This window comes from Acipenser ruthenus, chromosome 6 (assembly GCF_902713425.1).
Source record: "Acipenser ruthenus chromosome 6, fAciRut3.2 maternal haplotype, whole genome shotgun sequence".
In the NCBI taxonomy this organism is placed as follows: domain Eukaryota; kingdom Metazoa; phylum Chordata; class Actinopteri; order Acipenseriformes; family Acipenseridae; genus Acipenser; species Acipenser ruthenus.
Genome location: NC_081194.1, coordinates 78,710,781 through 78,725,827, shown reverse-complemented (window position 1 = coordinate 78,725,827; position 15,047 = coordinate 78,710,781). Strand labels below are relative to the sequence as shown.

General features: G+C 39.4%; 1 protein-coding gene and 1 long non-coding RNA gene across 3 annotated transcripts in view; one reads left to right on the top strand and one right to left on the bottom strand.

Moving 5' to 3' along the window:
- mdn1 (midasin AAA ATPase 1) overlaps positions 1-11,083 on the bottom strand; it is a 73,709-nt gene extending 62,626 nt beyond the window's left edge. For both annotated transcript variants that reach the window (XM_059025843.1, XM_059025844.1), the window contains exons 1-13: positions 10,770-11,083; positions 9,459-9,685; positions 8,399-8,623; positions 7,755-7,862; positions 7,451-7,643; positions 6,745-6,954; positions 5,970-6,101; positions 4,759-4,862; positions 4,135-4,249; positions 3,279-3,478; positions 2,757-2,838; positions 974-1,069; positions 283-395 (exon numbers count right to left, since the gene is read on the bottom strand). In XM_059025843.1, the coding sequence (XP_058881826.1) occupies positions 283-395; positions 974-1,069; positions 2,757-2,838; positions 3,279-3,478; positions 4,135-4,249; positions 4,759-4,862; positions 5,970-6,101; positions 6,745-6,954; positions 7,451-7,643; positions 7,755-7,862; positions 8,399-8,623; positions 9,459-9,685; positions 10,770-10,865 (1,901 nt within the window). In that variant the 5' untranslated portion in view covers positions 10,866-11,083. The remainder of the gene's footprint in view (positions 1-282; positions 396-973; positions 1,070-2,756; positions 2,839-3,278; positions 3,479-4,134; positions 4,250-4,758; positions 4,863-5,969; positions 6,102-6,744; positions 6,955-7,450; positions 7,644-7,754; positions 7,863-8,398; positions 8,624-9,458; positions 9,686-10,769) is intronic.
- A 1,852-nt stretch (positions 11,084-12,935) lies between these two features.
- Positions 12,936-14,509, top strand: LOC131737396 (uncharacterized). The gene is made up of 3 exons (XR_009329008.1): positions 12,936-13,155; positions 13,452-13,514; positions 13,898-14,509. It is a non-coding gene; the product is annotated as an uncharacterized LOC131737396 (long non-coding RNA).
- Positions 14,510-15,047: the final 538 nt, after the last annotated feature.

Below are 15,047 nucleotides of genomic sequence, written 5' to 3'. Positions count from 1 at the left end.
AAAAGTCTAAATCTCTCTATCCCAAACATCTTACCTCAGAGTGGAGGAAGCTGACTGACCAATGTTTTGACGGGCATGAAAACAGGAGAAATGCGAGTTGATAGCACAAGCGAATCATGTCTCCTTTTGACGGTTTGAAAGTCTTTTTTTAGACCAGTGGCGAAGGGAATCAATTCAATGTTTATTCAATTTAACTGCAGGGAGCCTATCAACCTATCAGGTACGTGTTAGCCCCTCTGTCTACAGACATGCCAAGCGGGTATCACTACAATAATAACGTACATGCGCAGTGTGACTGCTGCGTTCCGTATCCGGGCGACAGTGGCTCTCCCCACGGTAACCTCCAGCTCCTTGAAGGTAATTCCTGGTTTGTACATCTGACAGAAATGTTCTGCCTGTTGAAGAAGTATTTGGACATGCATAAATTACATTCCCTGGCAATCAAGCACTTTAGTTGAAATATTCATTTTTTTTTAAACATATAAATTAGTGAAGGATCCTTGTACAGTAAAACATAGTACCTGTACAATCTACTGTCAACATGGCCTAACCGTGAATTAATCAAAGGAGTGAATGATCAAATGCTGAATTACTGCATTGTGACATACTGAGGAAGCACTGCATTGTGACATACTGAGGAAGCACTGTGTTTGGGTCTTTATAACGAAGTGCAATTATTAAAATTAACAGTTCTGTTTTTACTTCAACAAAAGATTACCAACAGCATTTGAAAAACCACATAGTCTCCCAATGATCAAGAACAAATTAAACAGACGTCTAGGAATTGTATTTTGCAAAATACAATTCCTATAAAATTGTAAAATGAAGACCATTGTTGGACTATGTCAGGAATGGTAATGCTTGAGATCTTCACTTTTTAAAGAGCTGTATCAGAAATAAGAAATAACAATACATACATACATACCTACATACCTACCTAGTCTTAAACAGATGATCTAACTTAGGCAAGTACCTTTTCTTTTGAAATGTTCAGTTTGCTCCCAATAATCTCTGCCATCTTCTGTCTGCTGTCTGGTTTGGACAGCATTGCTGTAAAGCAGTCCAGAGCCTGTGGAGAACAGAACACACATGTACCGGGATCATTTCCATTCTCGTGACAAATAAGCACAGAGGCTGAATCACTCTTGAGGGCCAGCGAGACCTCCTTTGACATGTCTCAGTCAGAAGAAGTTTAATCCTGGGATTTAGATACTAAATGTGTGATATTAGATAGCAAAACCTGTTGGTTTATTTATACAGTCTTACTGAGGCCAAAATATCATCTAACTGCTGTTTGTTAGGAATTGTTGTGACTTGATTGACCTACTTTTTGTTATTAACAAAAAGAGAATTAAATATAGTGTATAATCCTATTTAAGATGTCACTTTGCTCCTTACACTGCCTAAAAAGCAATAATTGAGCAAAGGGCACATTGGATGCAAGAGGAGATTTTCCTTTAATTCAGAAATTTCCACTGGCTATTTGTCAAGCCAAAGAAAAATAAAACCGTGAAACTCTGACCTCACAACATATCTGAATCTTGCTCAGAAGCAAGCAGGGCCAGGGCCTGGGGCGGGGTTTATGATTTTCGTCATTATGTTGCGGTGTCTAAAGGCCCAGTATCTTGCTCGTCAGATCCAAATGACTGCTCTCTCAGAGAAGCATATTTCTTCTCTTTGATTAATCAGCCCATTGTTGCATTTCAGTTGTATTCAGTAATATATGAAGAACCATAATGAAGAAAAACTCAACCTCGGGATCCACCATTCTCAAATCAAACACAGCTCCTCATAATACTGCATCATCTAAATGCGACTCGACACGTCATTGCGAGCGACATCTTTTGCACGGCTTAGGCTCTGCAGTGGAAACACACCCCGGCTCCTCCTGCCAGTCCCAGCATAGCTCATTGTACAGTGGAAAACAGGTATTATATTCCTAGCTCTGGTTACGCAAGGTAGAGATAATTAGACTTTGCAAGCTGACCGGTCCAAATTAAACCCCTGCTTTAACCCTTTGCGGTCCTATGTCGGACCTGGTCCGACACTGCAATTATTCCTATCAGGTCCAATGTCGGACCCTGTCCGACATCAAAAAGACGCAATAAACTGGGTTTTAGTCGTTTTTTCACAGAAAAAGCGGAGAAAACCATTCAATGGCCAAGTGGGAGCGACAGGAGCCGAGACAAGGCGAAAAAAACAAACACAAAAAGGGCGTATCTCATGATTAGTCATACTTGCCCTGGCATCAGATAGGGGCGGCCATAAGGAAACAAGCTGCCTGTTACTGAATCAGCGCACAGAGAATAATACAGACATTTGCAGAGCTTTTTTGAGATGTTATAGTAATAAAATAATGACTTGGATCGCATTATTGAGGAGTTTGGTGATAAAACGAGTGATCAGGAGATGATCGATTGGTATGTACGACTATTATTATTATTATTATTATTTATTTCTTAGCATATGTGAAAGCTATAGCGAATGAAAGGGTGGGGCGGGGCTGGAGATGCCTAGTGAGTGCTTTGTTGATATGCAGGGCCTTTTAAACCCGTTTGACTGTGGGAAAAAAAATACTTTTAAACAGCGCGTCTAAAATTAACTGCGCGTGTGAAAATAAATTGGACCTGACGCACCTGACACACGCTGAATAAATGGACCGCAAAGGGTTAATGACTTAACACAGCTACAGGACCACCCAGTTAGGAAGGCGAACTAGAACTGAGAACATTTACACTCCAATGCTTTGGCCTTACCTCGAGGAAAATGTTGAGGGCAGTAGAGGAGCATGTGCTGTCAAAATTGTTGAAAATCCTTTCACACCACTTCAGCAAGTCTCTGCAAGGGATTTAAAAAAAGGAGGTCATTACGAGAGGCTGTCCTCGCATGACACCTTCAACACTCAGCCTCTTCCACTCTGAAGTCCGAGCTCTCTACAAGGGAAAACCTAATAAATTAGCCATCGACTTGATCAGCATCCAGTGGAAAGCTAATTAACAACCAGGGGACTGGCTGGCTGGTTATCTGATCTGATTTTCCATGGAGCTTCTGAGGCCTGACAAGATCAAGCAGGAGAATCATAGACTGACAAAGTGGCAAGGACTGAGGATGTTTGTGGGCCTTGTACCGAAACTACCTAAGAAACATGAAGACAGCACAGTCTTTTGATGTAGAGTCAGCAGAAGGGTAAATTATGGAAGAATGCAAGTAGACTGTCACCAACGAACAATAAAGAGGCAAATGTAACAAACATAAGCTCCCTGGAATGGAAGTCCTACCTGAGTGACAAGCCCCTTCCTTCAAGACCCTGTCCTCTGTCTTCACTCTTTGGCTGGGGCCCGTCAGCAGCAGCTTGGTTTCCATGGTTACCAGGAGGAAGACTCTCTGTTGCCAGGTGTTTGTCTCCAGTCAGCTGGCAATAAATGTCCAAAAGGCGCTCCACCACAATTGCTAGAGATGGGTACCTGTTAAGTACCACCTATAAAAAGGAATTTACGTTTGTGTATGAGTTCCATTTAAATGTTAAACATCTAAAGGACGTAAGAATTTGAAAAAAAAAAAAACCTGCAAAAAAACCCACAACGTATATAAATAACGTAAGCTATAATACAGTATATACCGTTCAAAAAAGCAGAATGCACTGTATGTCCCCCGATTATAACTAGGGGTCTACTTAAATCGCTGTAAATTTACGTATTTCACGGATAGGTTGCGGAATAAAATTAGGATTTCGCTGACATTTCGTGGACCTGTTTAAACATTAAAATAAACCTAAGTACACAGTATTTCAGAACACTATAAAGCCTACAATTAGTGGTACTTGCTTCCTTACTAAAACAGAGTGCTGTCATTTGTTAAAGGCAAGCGTGCAGCATCCCCCTGCAGTTGACTTGCCCATACATTGAGACTGCACGTTCTGCACTGAATTGGTTGGAAGTTAAGGCAAAGCTTTGCCAAGTTATACATATATGGAAATCGATTAGAAACAGTCCCAAAACTTGTTTACCCAAGGGCATCTGGCATGCTTTAGTAAAGGCAATATATGCAGCATGTTCTTTGTCATGTTATTTGTCCCATCCAATAATTTATTTTATTAGTACTTTTATTAGTACCTTTTATGAAATATAAACATACCTCCTTCAGCTCAGCCCTGCTCATATTACCCAGTTGTATTTTGGTCCAGTGTTTATCCAGCAAAGCAGCATGGGTATTTTGTTGTCTATACCAACCACCAGCACTGCCAAACAACCTTACAAACAAAAACACAGATAGCAAGATATGTGAATAGCCTGCAATACATAAGATTAAAAGAAAACAAACATGTTCCTGTATGAGGATGCTTTAACTATAATACAGACATAAAGTCCCCACTGCTGGGTCTGTCCACCAAATACACTGTACAATTTAGGCTCTACGCCTGGATTAGCAAAGAGCTGTCAATAATGCAAACTACAATCAGCTGTAGGTATGTGATCAGAATGTGTGGCACTGTGATGAAAGATGAGGTGCCACATCAGAATGTGTTTTCAGCAAACCAAACTATTAGTAAAAATGCCTTCAAGATTGACATACAAAAACGGAACACATCAATGATCTGTAACACAGACTATTGTGAATATGGGCCACCCCCCAATTATCTCATCCCTGTCCGTTTCATTCACTACGCCCACATCGGACAGACACGTTTAAGGTCCAACAGTGGGTGCTTCGTTGTCAGGTGCTTATAAGACACAAATAAAGAAGGTAGGGATTTCTTACCTTCGAGTTGCAAAGAACTGGAATCCTGGAGCCACTTCAATGCAATCCCCACGCCCTGGAATCAGCAGCTTTCCATTCTCCAAAAGAGGGATCAGCACAGAGATCTGCAATATTCATGAAGTAGAACACAAGCTGTTTACCGACTTCTGTTTAGTGTGAAGTGTCTTCAAATATGCAAATGTTTTATCTTGATTTACTTTTATTTATACAGGAAGTTTATTTTTGATTAAAGTATAAAACCCAAGATCTCTCTTGCTTGAGTATAATTAGGGCTTCTGTTTTTCGGGTTTTATTAATTGTATTTTTCTGTGCTTATTTTGACTATGAGTTTTATGTCGTTTTTTTGGAGGGCTTTCGTTTTTTAATATACTGTATGAAATTAGTGTTTCCGGTTACTTTCCAAAAAGCGTTTTTTTTGTGTCAAAATATGTATAGTAGTAACTCGACAGTACTTGCACACTTAAGTTGTACCTTCTTTCCTTTGCCTTCCACATCGAAATCCCTATGGTCAGAGGCACATTCTTCTGGGGTTTTTGTGAGTAGGCATTTTTGTACATTTCACCACAATTCTGTTTTAAATCCTCTGTATGTTAACTGTAATACAGCTTTAAATCCCGCTAACAAGCCTCCATCCTAATTGTAATCTCGTTTTAAATCTCGCAAGCGGAGTCTCCAATAGAAATGTAGGAATGTGCTGCCACTCAGTAGTTGGGGCGGGTTTAAAGTATTGAGAACAAATCAATGATAGATGCAAGTCAGGAAGGCGGGACATTGCCCAGCAGCATTGGGAAATGTATTTATTATTATTTTTGTAGCAAGTTTTATTTTTTTAATGGGAAAAGGGTAAAGTCAATGTGAATTGATTAACCATTTCTGCAGTTTTTCCGGTGTTTATTGGCTACCCACTGATTTCATTTTTTTCAGAAGCCCTAGGTATAAAGGAGGAGGCTGGGCATGAACCGGCGACCCCAGGCTCATCTGCATAGTGATTATATTGCTTTTAATATCATCTCACCTCACTGACAGGGCACAGACTCCACAACAGTGATGCATCACACCACACTGCCCGTTACACTTCATTCAGCTCAACAAATCTCAAAGTCTTAGTACCAGTATACACCTTTTTAAATCTTTCACTATATATGAGAAATTCAGAAACAACAAATAGAATGCAATATAGATTTACAAAAAAAAAAATGGACTACACCTACCACATCTAATGGTGCATAGTCTATATCCTCCAGTAGGATCCAGTATCCATTAGACACAGCTTGTGTCAGGGTTCCAGGCTGCCAAACAAACTCCCCTGGAATATCTGTGCACCGGTACATTCCCAGCAACATCTGGAAAAAAACACAAACAAAAAAATAAACTATTGAATTTACATTGACTGTTCGTTAGCTTGTTCTATATTGCAGGCCCATATAAGTGTAAATAAGGATGGAAAACAACTCGCATCTATTAAAGACGTGAAAGAATGTTTAAGCCAATCACAAACTGCACTCAGTAATTTGAGTTGAGCAGGGCACAGGCATCCCTGGAAGAATCAGCAGCATTGAGTAATGAAGACCCTTCGGCAGAAGGTTGAAGAACAGGCTCTGTGTGATCAAGTGATCATGTGCTATTCAACCTGAACATATAGATTCCAGCTTCATTTGATACTGCTGCTTCAGAGCTTGGCACTGACTTCTCCACTGGTGTTTCAGGGCTGTATAAACAAGGCTCCATGAGAACTAACTTTTGCTGCAATTTACACTTCATTGCCAGAAGGAGATTATTCTTTATGCTGTCATGTTGGCATTTCAGAAGGAAAAAAAAAAACACTGAGTTCCTTTTGTGAACTGCAGCTTTTTCATGCATGAAGTTGAGGTATAAATTACTTTAAACTCTAGGAAACAGATATGCCTGTCTCCCTAATTTATTGGTGAAAAGGAAATGGTGAGAGGAGGAAATATTATTACACCCAACCCAGAGCTCTTTCTTTACCTTGCTGTCCGTCTGGTCTCCCAGCTGCACTTTGAGAATGTGTGGCGGTTTTACGTGGCCTGTCACAGCCGCCAGATACTCCACCAGAGCCGTTTTGCCACATCCGATGGGTCCCTCTAGCAGCACAGCATTCTGGGAGGCCACGGCCATGGCCAGTCTTTGCAAGCTCTGACAGGTAGAATCCACTAACACAAGGTCTTTTAAAACACCCTATAAGGAGGAAAAGTATCAAATTGAATTATTTTCACAGTTAAATGAATGCACTTGAAAGAGAGACACACACACAAGCAGGAAAAGACTTCTATGTTAAGCAACAACAAAAAAAGCAGCTATTTATGGAATGCAATGTGCCTTTTCATATGGGTAGAGCGCTTATATCTATTCAATTCATCAGCATTGAAATCCCATGTGGGACATGGATCAGCACTGTACATTGCAGCTGGAACTGTGGAATTGCTTGATAGCAGATACAAAGCATACAGATGATTCAGGTGGATTCCTTGGTATAGTAAAATGCTGTGGCTTTTACCTGGGGCTACAGTTTAGCTATTTTTTGGCTACAAGTTGTTGATCGAATTAACCCCTAAGCTATAATGTTAATTACAAAAAACTGTAGCAAACATATAAAACATAGGCTTTTACAGGCATTTTTAAAACACAGATACAAAGCATACAGTGAATGAGCGACAGATCTGTCTGCACTGACCTGGTGTTGCTGTGGGAGCTGCTTTTTTGGCAATACAACTCCACATACGGCAACTACATTGCGTGAAAGGTCACCAGACACAACCTGCCCCCTTGTGTATTTGACACTCTTCTCGCAACGCCAGAGTGTAGTTTCTGGGTTGGCCAGAATCAGCGCCTTCTCAACGCCAAGCTGCTGTGCCTCTTCCAGGGAGCTGAGGATTTAAACAGGATGCTTACAATGAGAGTCTGAGGAGCAGCCAAGTCATTCATAGACAGAAGAGAACTGCGGTCAATGATCAAGCCACAAAGTGTATTGGACCTACTTTAGTTTGTGATGTAAGAGTTCTTCATTGCTGAAAATCTTCTTGAGAAAGATCGTTTTCTGCTTATCTGTCATGTGTGACACCATAGCCAGACAGTGTGCTGTATACCTAAAATAAAAATAAAAAGTTTATGTTTATGTTTGCAGCCAATGTTAATTACAAACCTGTTGTAAAAAAAAACAAAAAACAACATTAACATTACTACTGCTTTCATTACTTAGTATTTATTAGGTGATAGGAGTTAATAGCTGTTATTATTATTATTATTATTATTATTATTTATTTCTTAGCAGACGCCCTTATCCAGGGCGACTTACAGTCGTAAAGAAAAATACATTTCAAGAATCACAGTACAAGTAAAAATACAATTAAGAGCAAGATAAAATACAATGATTTTGGTTCTATAAATTGTTTTGTAAGTGGGAGTAAAATGTTTGTGTCATGCTGAAAATGTGTTTGTACCGAATCAATATACAGTATCTGAACGTCTGTATTCTGATAAATATTATTAGGACAACTTGAACAAATAATTAATAGTTTGAACAAGATAAAATAAAAATCTGTAGAATACCCCAAGTACAAACGCTATGTCTATAAGCATTCACTAATACAATAATACATCTAAAGAAATAGTGTGTACAAACCATCGCACTAAAACATCAGTAGTTCGGAGCAGTGACATGCAGACACTCCAGTCCCACAGATCCCTGAACCTGGCACAGTCACTCTGCAGGAACCTCAGAGTCGCCCCCATCAGGTCCCGCAGTTTCATCCTCTTTCTGCCATACTGGATTGCAGCTGATTCAGCAGTTGTCAGAAAAAGTCTCTGGAATACTGGTGGGGCATCTGTGAAGTACCTGAGCGCAAATCTGAGAAAATAAACAAACACATATAAAGAAAACAGGAGAATTGCAGATTGAAAAACATGTGTTGTCTCATTTGATTCAATTTCGAAATGCATGTTGCCTTTAAGGGATGTAAACATTAAAGTAACAACATGATGCATATCAGTTAAATATGTGGGCCTAACATTAGACTACACTTATAATTTCACTCAGAGTAGATCTCGCACTCAGAATGTCAATGAGAAAGCATTAGAAATGTTTAAACCACACCAGGATCTATATAAACAGATTAAGTGTGTTGATATCTTTTTTTTTTTTTTTTTTTAAGATTTAAATGATGTTTCTAAATGTTCGGTGGCTACCTCTAATCAAGCAAACAGTAATCAGAAGTAGCCACCGAACACTCGGAAACACACAGAATGGGTGTTATTTATTTCAAGGGACATCCATGCATTGATTTCCTCTGCATGGTATCTTTCTGATGCACTCACTTATTAATGATGTTATTTGAACAAATATGAGAAAGGACATTTTTGCCGAATAAATTTCAAGCTGCATTTGAATACCTGTACTTATTGTTTCAGATGGGCCCACTTTGTGTTCCTTCATTCCTTGGATGGTTTTAAAAAAGTTGTATCTATCACATATGTGTACTAAACGTCACTATCATTACTAAAACATAGTTCTGTCTGGGTTCAATTGTGCGCCGCATCCCGTCCACGGGAATGGAATAGCCTGGACTCGAACCGGCGACGACCAGGCTATAGGGCGCATCCTGCACTCCATGCACAGCGCCTTTACCGGATGCGCCACTTGGAAGCAATATTGTTTCATTTTGAACTCAATGACCAACACTTACGGAAGTGCATCAGGGCTGACCTCCAGGAGTTTGCTCATAGCCACACACAGTCTTTCATGTAGGTCATGGTTGATTCGGCCATCTGCTTTAATGATCTCTGCATTTCTTTCCAGCAAGTCCAGAACTATAGGCCGCAGGTGGCGTCCAATCAGCAGCGTGTATTCTCTGTCCAGCAGCAAGTGAGCTAACGTGTTCAGGATGCATTGCCGGTCCTGCTGAGTCCATATCTATTACAGCAAGGAAGAAAATACAACTGGATTCATGAATACTGTACACAGCCTTTTAACATTAACATGCAACATAATATACCTTGTGTATCGGCACATAACTGCTCAGATTTAAATAACTGATAGGCTAATTGTTTATTATAGTCTGTCCGTCCTCCTCGTTTTCAAAAGCCAGTTAGCAAGCCGAGTCAGGGATAAGAAGGGGTTGGACAGCTGGCTGTGCTCCACACCTGATAAGTATCAAAGTCGTCCTGCATCAGCTGACAGCACCAGGAGCTCCAGGGACCTACCTGCACTGCCAGAAGGACCCCATCATTGTGAAACACCACCAAGGCTACATAAACTTACATTTGTTTATAATACTGTAGCTTGCATTCATTTGTAGAAGACTAACAGTGTGGTCAGTCCAATACCCAGATTTGGTTAAATAACTACAGAAATCTAAAATCGTGTCTGTGATCAGGTTGAAGCCATCCTACTGTATATACACATAGATATAATTATACTTTTGACACAGAAATAACACGTAAGATTTTAAAGTGCGGGTATGGAAATAAGGCTCCTATTGCATTTTCACCAATTCCAGGTTTTACTACGAGCTTGATAAGCCACAGTGTACAGGTAACAAGCTCAGGTGTGTCTTAAACTCACAGAAAACCAGTAATGGATCAAACTGCTGTGCAACGGGATTCTTATTTCCATCCCTGCACTGGGAGGTAAAACAAATGTAAATAATCATATATACGGTGTGTGTGTGTGTATATATATATATATATATATATATATATATATATATATATACACACACACACACACACATATACATATATACACATATATATACACACATATATATACATACATATACATACATATACATACACACACACAAAATTTTAAAATGCTTGACACTGACATCAAGCACCGTGAATACTTCTCCAAAATAATAATCGTATTTAAAGTTTTTGCCTGCTTAGTTAATATGACACACAATTCCATAATATATACTTGATATAATTAAAGCAATTCGTAATAACAAAAATAGCAATATATTACAACATAATATGACCAGTAGTAGGCATACCTGCTTAGCCAAGTACTTGCTGAGTTCACTCCGGCTTTTTTCAGCGTGGTTAGAGATTATACTCAGTGAAGACAGGCTCAATTCTAAATTCTCCATGTTATACTTTATAATGTGTTTTCTTGTTCGCGATTGGTGTCCGAAGTCTCTGGAATCGGTGTGTCCTGTTAATCCTGTCTCATCGCTCCAGCTTTCACTGTTCAGCGTGCAGTCCCAGTAACACTCAGTCAACACGTGGGGAAATGCTTCTGTAGAATTTCCGGGTCAACAAGTTGCATGCTTCCAGCATAGCGGTACAGAACGAGCGCTACCGATTTAACTGTAGAGATCACGCAGCAGGAAAAGACGCAATGCATGATGCGCGAGTGAGTGCAGAAGCTAAGTGGAAATTTAGCACAACGACACATAATATTAACTCAAATGCAAATGAACTGCTAATTTCATATTGCATTAGTTATCGAATATATATTTTTGTACTTTCAGGTTCTTATACCATACGAAAAAATGTGTGTGTGTCTGTCGTATCCAAAAACTGCTGTCGTTCACAACGTTTTAGTTTTTACACATATTTGGAGTTGAGTGAGCAATTTACAGTTAACATAGTGCTTTTATTATTTGTTTATTTAGCAGACACCTTTATCCAAAGCGACTTACAGAGACTAGGGTGTGTGAACTATGCATCAGCTGCAGAGTCACTTACAATTAATTACGTCTCGCCCGAAAGACGGAACACAAGGAGGTTAAGTGACTTGCTCAGGGTCACACAATGAGTCAGTGGCTGGGGTGGGATTTGAACCGGGGATCTTCTGGTTACAAGCCCCTTTCTTTAACCACTAGACCACACAGCCTCCTATGTGTGGGTTAGTTGTTAAAGTTACTTGGTAATGGGGTAGATTTGCAAATATTGTGCTTAAAATGGGTTAATAAGAAATCCAGTCCATGTTTTTACCACATGATATTGTAACGATCTCGTTTCCGGAGGTGGAATGCGAACCCGGGTCCTCCCGCACTGAAGCATAGCGTCGACACCGCTGTTCAAAAGAGCAGGCTCATCGGCTGAGCTAGTAGGGGGTTTAATATGTCTTCGTATGTAAGTGCATCATCTGACAGCCCTCCCCCTCCCACCCCCCGTGCACGCTACAATAAATATATATAAGTACAACATGCCTGGTTCGCTATTAATTAAATGTTATATTGCTTATACTAAATGAAACCTGTACCTTATAGCTACCACTGCCTCCCCTAAAACAGCCACCCTGTTGTATTTGATAGAAACATCACCAAATGCCCCGAGGCTACAGTAAGAATGTGGGTGCGTTCGCGGAGATCATTCTGCGCAGATTCTGCGCAGCCTCAGCCGGAAACAACGTCACCAGGTCACGCAGCTACAGGCTTCAGAGGTGGCACAGCCGCGCAGCTTTGTGAGGGGCACTGCGCTAGAGCAGCCGCGGCTTTAAAACAGCACAAGAGTCTCCACATACAGCGAAGGGCATCGGCAATTGTATGGGGTCAATTACATACACAGATGCAGCAGTTTAACAGAATGACGTAGCGTTTCTGTTAATACGTTACTGCTAATACACGTCTTGAAATGTGTTTATCTTGTGATACCCTAATCTACCCCATTCTTGTTCTTGCTAACACAGTTAAACTGGCTCGTCTTATTAGGTACTGAAATTACTATATATATTGTACTTGCTCTTCTTGTACTTTTTATAAATGTGTATATCTTGTGACGACTGTAAGTCGCCTGGGGTAAGGGTGTCTGCTAATAAATAAATAATAATAACGTTGCAGGTTATTTTATTTTGTAACAGGACATTTACAGAAACATCTGGCACTATAACGTAAAAAGCATGCTGGAGGTGCTCCTTCTGTTAACGATGAAGTATTAAAAGAAAACACAAAAGAATGTTATACATATATACATATAAGGTTATTCAGCAGTATATATATACAATAATATAATATATACAGTGAGTGTGTGTGTGAGAGAGAGAGAGAGAGTACATTAAAAAATCAAACCTAGGATAATTATGTCAATTGTGAGACTTTAATATAACATACCGTTTTTCAATATAAACTCTACCATTTTTGAAGCAGAGGTAATAACGGTTTAGAGTATGAAAACAAAATCACCACAGTGTTGTCTTAAGTACATAACAGGGATAAAGATTAAATGAATAATAACTACATGGCTACCACACATACGTAATTAATGATTAGTCCACGATATACAGCTGGGTCATATATTGAAATGGCCTATAGAAGGTACTTGTAGAAAGAGCATACAGTGCTGTAAGAATGGAGAGTGAGATCCAGCTCACTGATGGCACCACTAACATCAGTTTCTCTTTGTCGGCTGAAGTCCGTGAAAAGATTAAGTCTGGTAAGAGTTATTTTGAATATTTAAGTTGTGTAATATATTTCCTACTAGTATTGCTGCAAGGCAGTTGGTGTGCTTTTAATTTGATTATGTATGTATTTTCTCCAATTGCTAACTGCATTTTTAATGGTCTGAAACAGATCTAGAAGACATTTCTACAAATGGTCTTTGAGCATTGCAGCATTACAATGCTATTTCTATGGGTAATATTAAAGGCTTGTACAAATTACATGTTCATAGTTCACTATGTGCCCTTTTTAATTTATTTCCTTAACCACTTACTCTCGACTACCCATTAGACCCTGGTTACGCCAGTTGTCTATTTTCAGAAGCGCTGAAAAACACCACAGTGCAAACACAAGGTAAGCTTGCTTTCACTGAACAGTTAAACTGGCTCTTATTAGGTACTGAACATCAATTTTGTAAGTAGGACAGCTCAGACAGTGCAATACTTCCCAATACATGTTCATAGCCTTTACTTTCCCTCCATACTCCAGGCCTTACTTGTGAGGGTTGAGAATCTTAAGCTGAATGAGATAATCACAGTAATGGTTTGAAGTCTGTTACACGTAGTAGTTTCATTTTCTTTTATATCTAACCACCAATCAGTGCTAAATAATTGGCAATACAGATTGATTTAAAAAGCAATCTGTTTGGAATGTATTGCATGCTGGACAGACATGGTTTTCACTGAGAGAGTCCATGTATGACTATTGAATGTAATATTCTTCCTCTGTTTTTTCAGGTTAACTATTCTCCAAGACTGTGGGAGCACCACCATCTGGCACAATCACATCCACACCACTATTCACCTCCAAAGCTTCATGATCTCACACAACCCCAGTAACATGTGCACCTGACTTAACACCACCGCCAGCACTCTGCACAGACACCTCTACCTGTCCTTCCCACACTGATACACTTCCTACCCCATGCCTCCCCAGCTCAATACCAATCCTCAACTCAGACGCATCCAAAAACCACAAAGAACAAGACCTCCATCCACTGCCACTGGCACCTTTTTAGAACAATATGACCAACACGCCATGAGACGAACTTCTGCAATCGAGTCCCTTCTGGATTGAGATGACAAGCAAAAAAAGATGCGAAAAAGGCTCAGAGACAAAAGAGAACAAATGGATACCAAAATGCTTGAGTGTTTAAAAGACATGTGAACCACATTGCATGAGAGATCTGTGAAGCAGGATCGGATCCTTGCTCATCTCAAAAGCAAATTATAGTTTCTGTAAATAAATTCTTTGTATAGTAAGCTTTTCTCTTTTTTTGTGCAACTATGCAACTCTGGGTATAACGTTTTTTTTTTTTAAATGTTAATTGTTCCAAAAATATCTGACTACATTACCACCATTAGACTATGAGTTTAAATGTTGCCAGTTAGCTGAACATGAATGGGTTTTAGAGCATATAAAGTAAAACAGACACAAGGTATGACCGTATGAGCTTAAGGTTTTGTAAATACATATTTATTTTACAGTTTCTACTGAAAACCTTGCATTACAACACGACTTTTTTTTTTAAAAACAATCTGGACAGGAAATAAATATTGTGTACTCTGCAATGGGAAATTGTTATAATGATGCAGCAATTTCATTACAGTCAAACCTGCATTAAGAGACCACTCAAGGGACAGTCTAATAGTGGCCTCTTAAAACAGGTGGTCTCTGAAAAGAGGGCCTATAACACATGGATTTTCTATTTGTCTCTGACATGCTTTTCTGTAATTAGTTATGTCTTCCATACACTGTAAAAGCCAGAAGATGTAATAGGAACAAAAGGAAGTATATAATTTAATAACATTCATTTAGATAATGCATTTACAAAACAAATTATTTTGTGAAAGTAATGAATGCTTGCCTGTCTCAGGTTGCACAAAA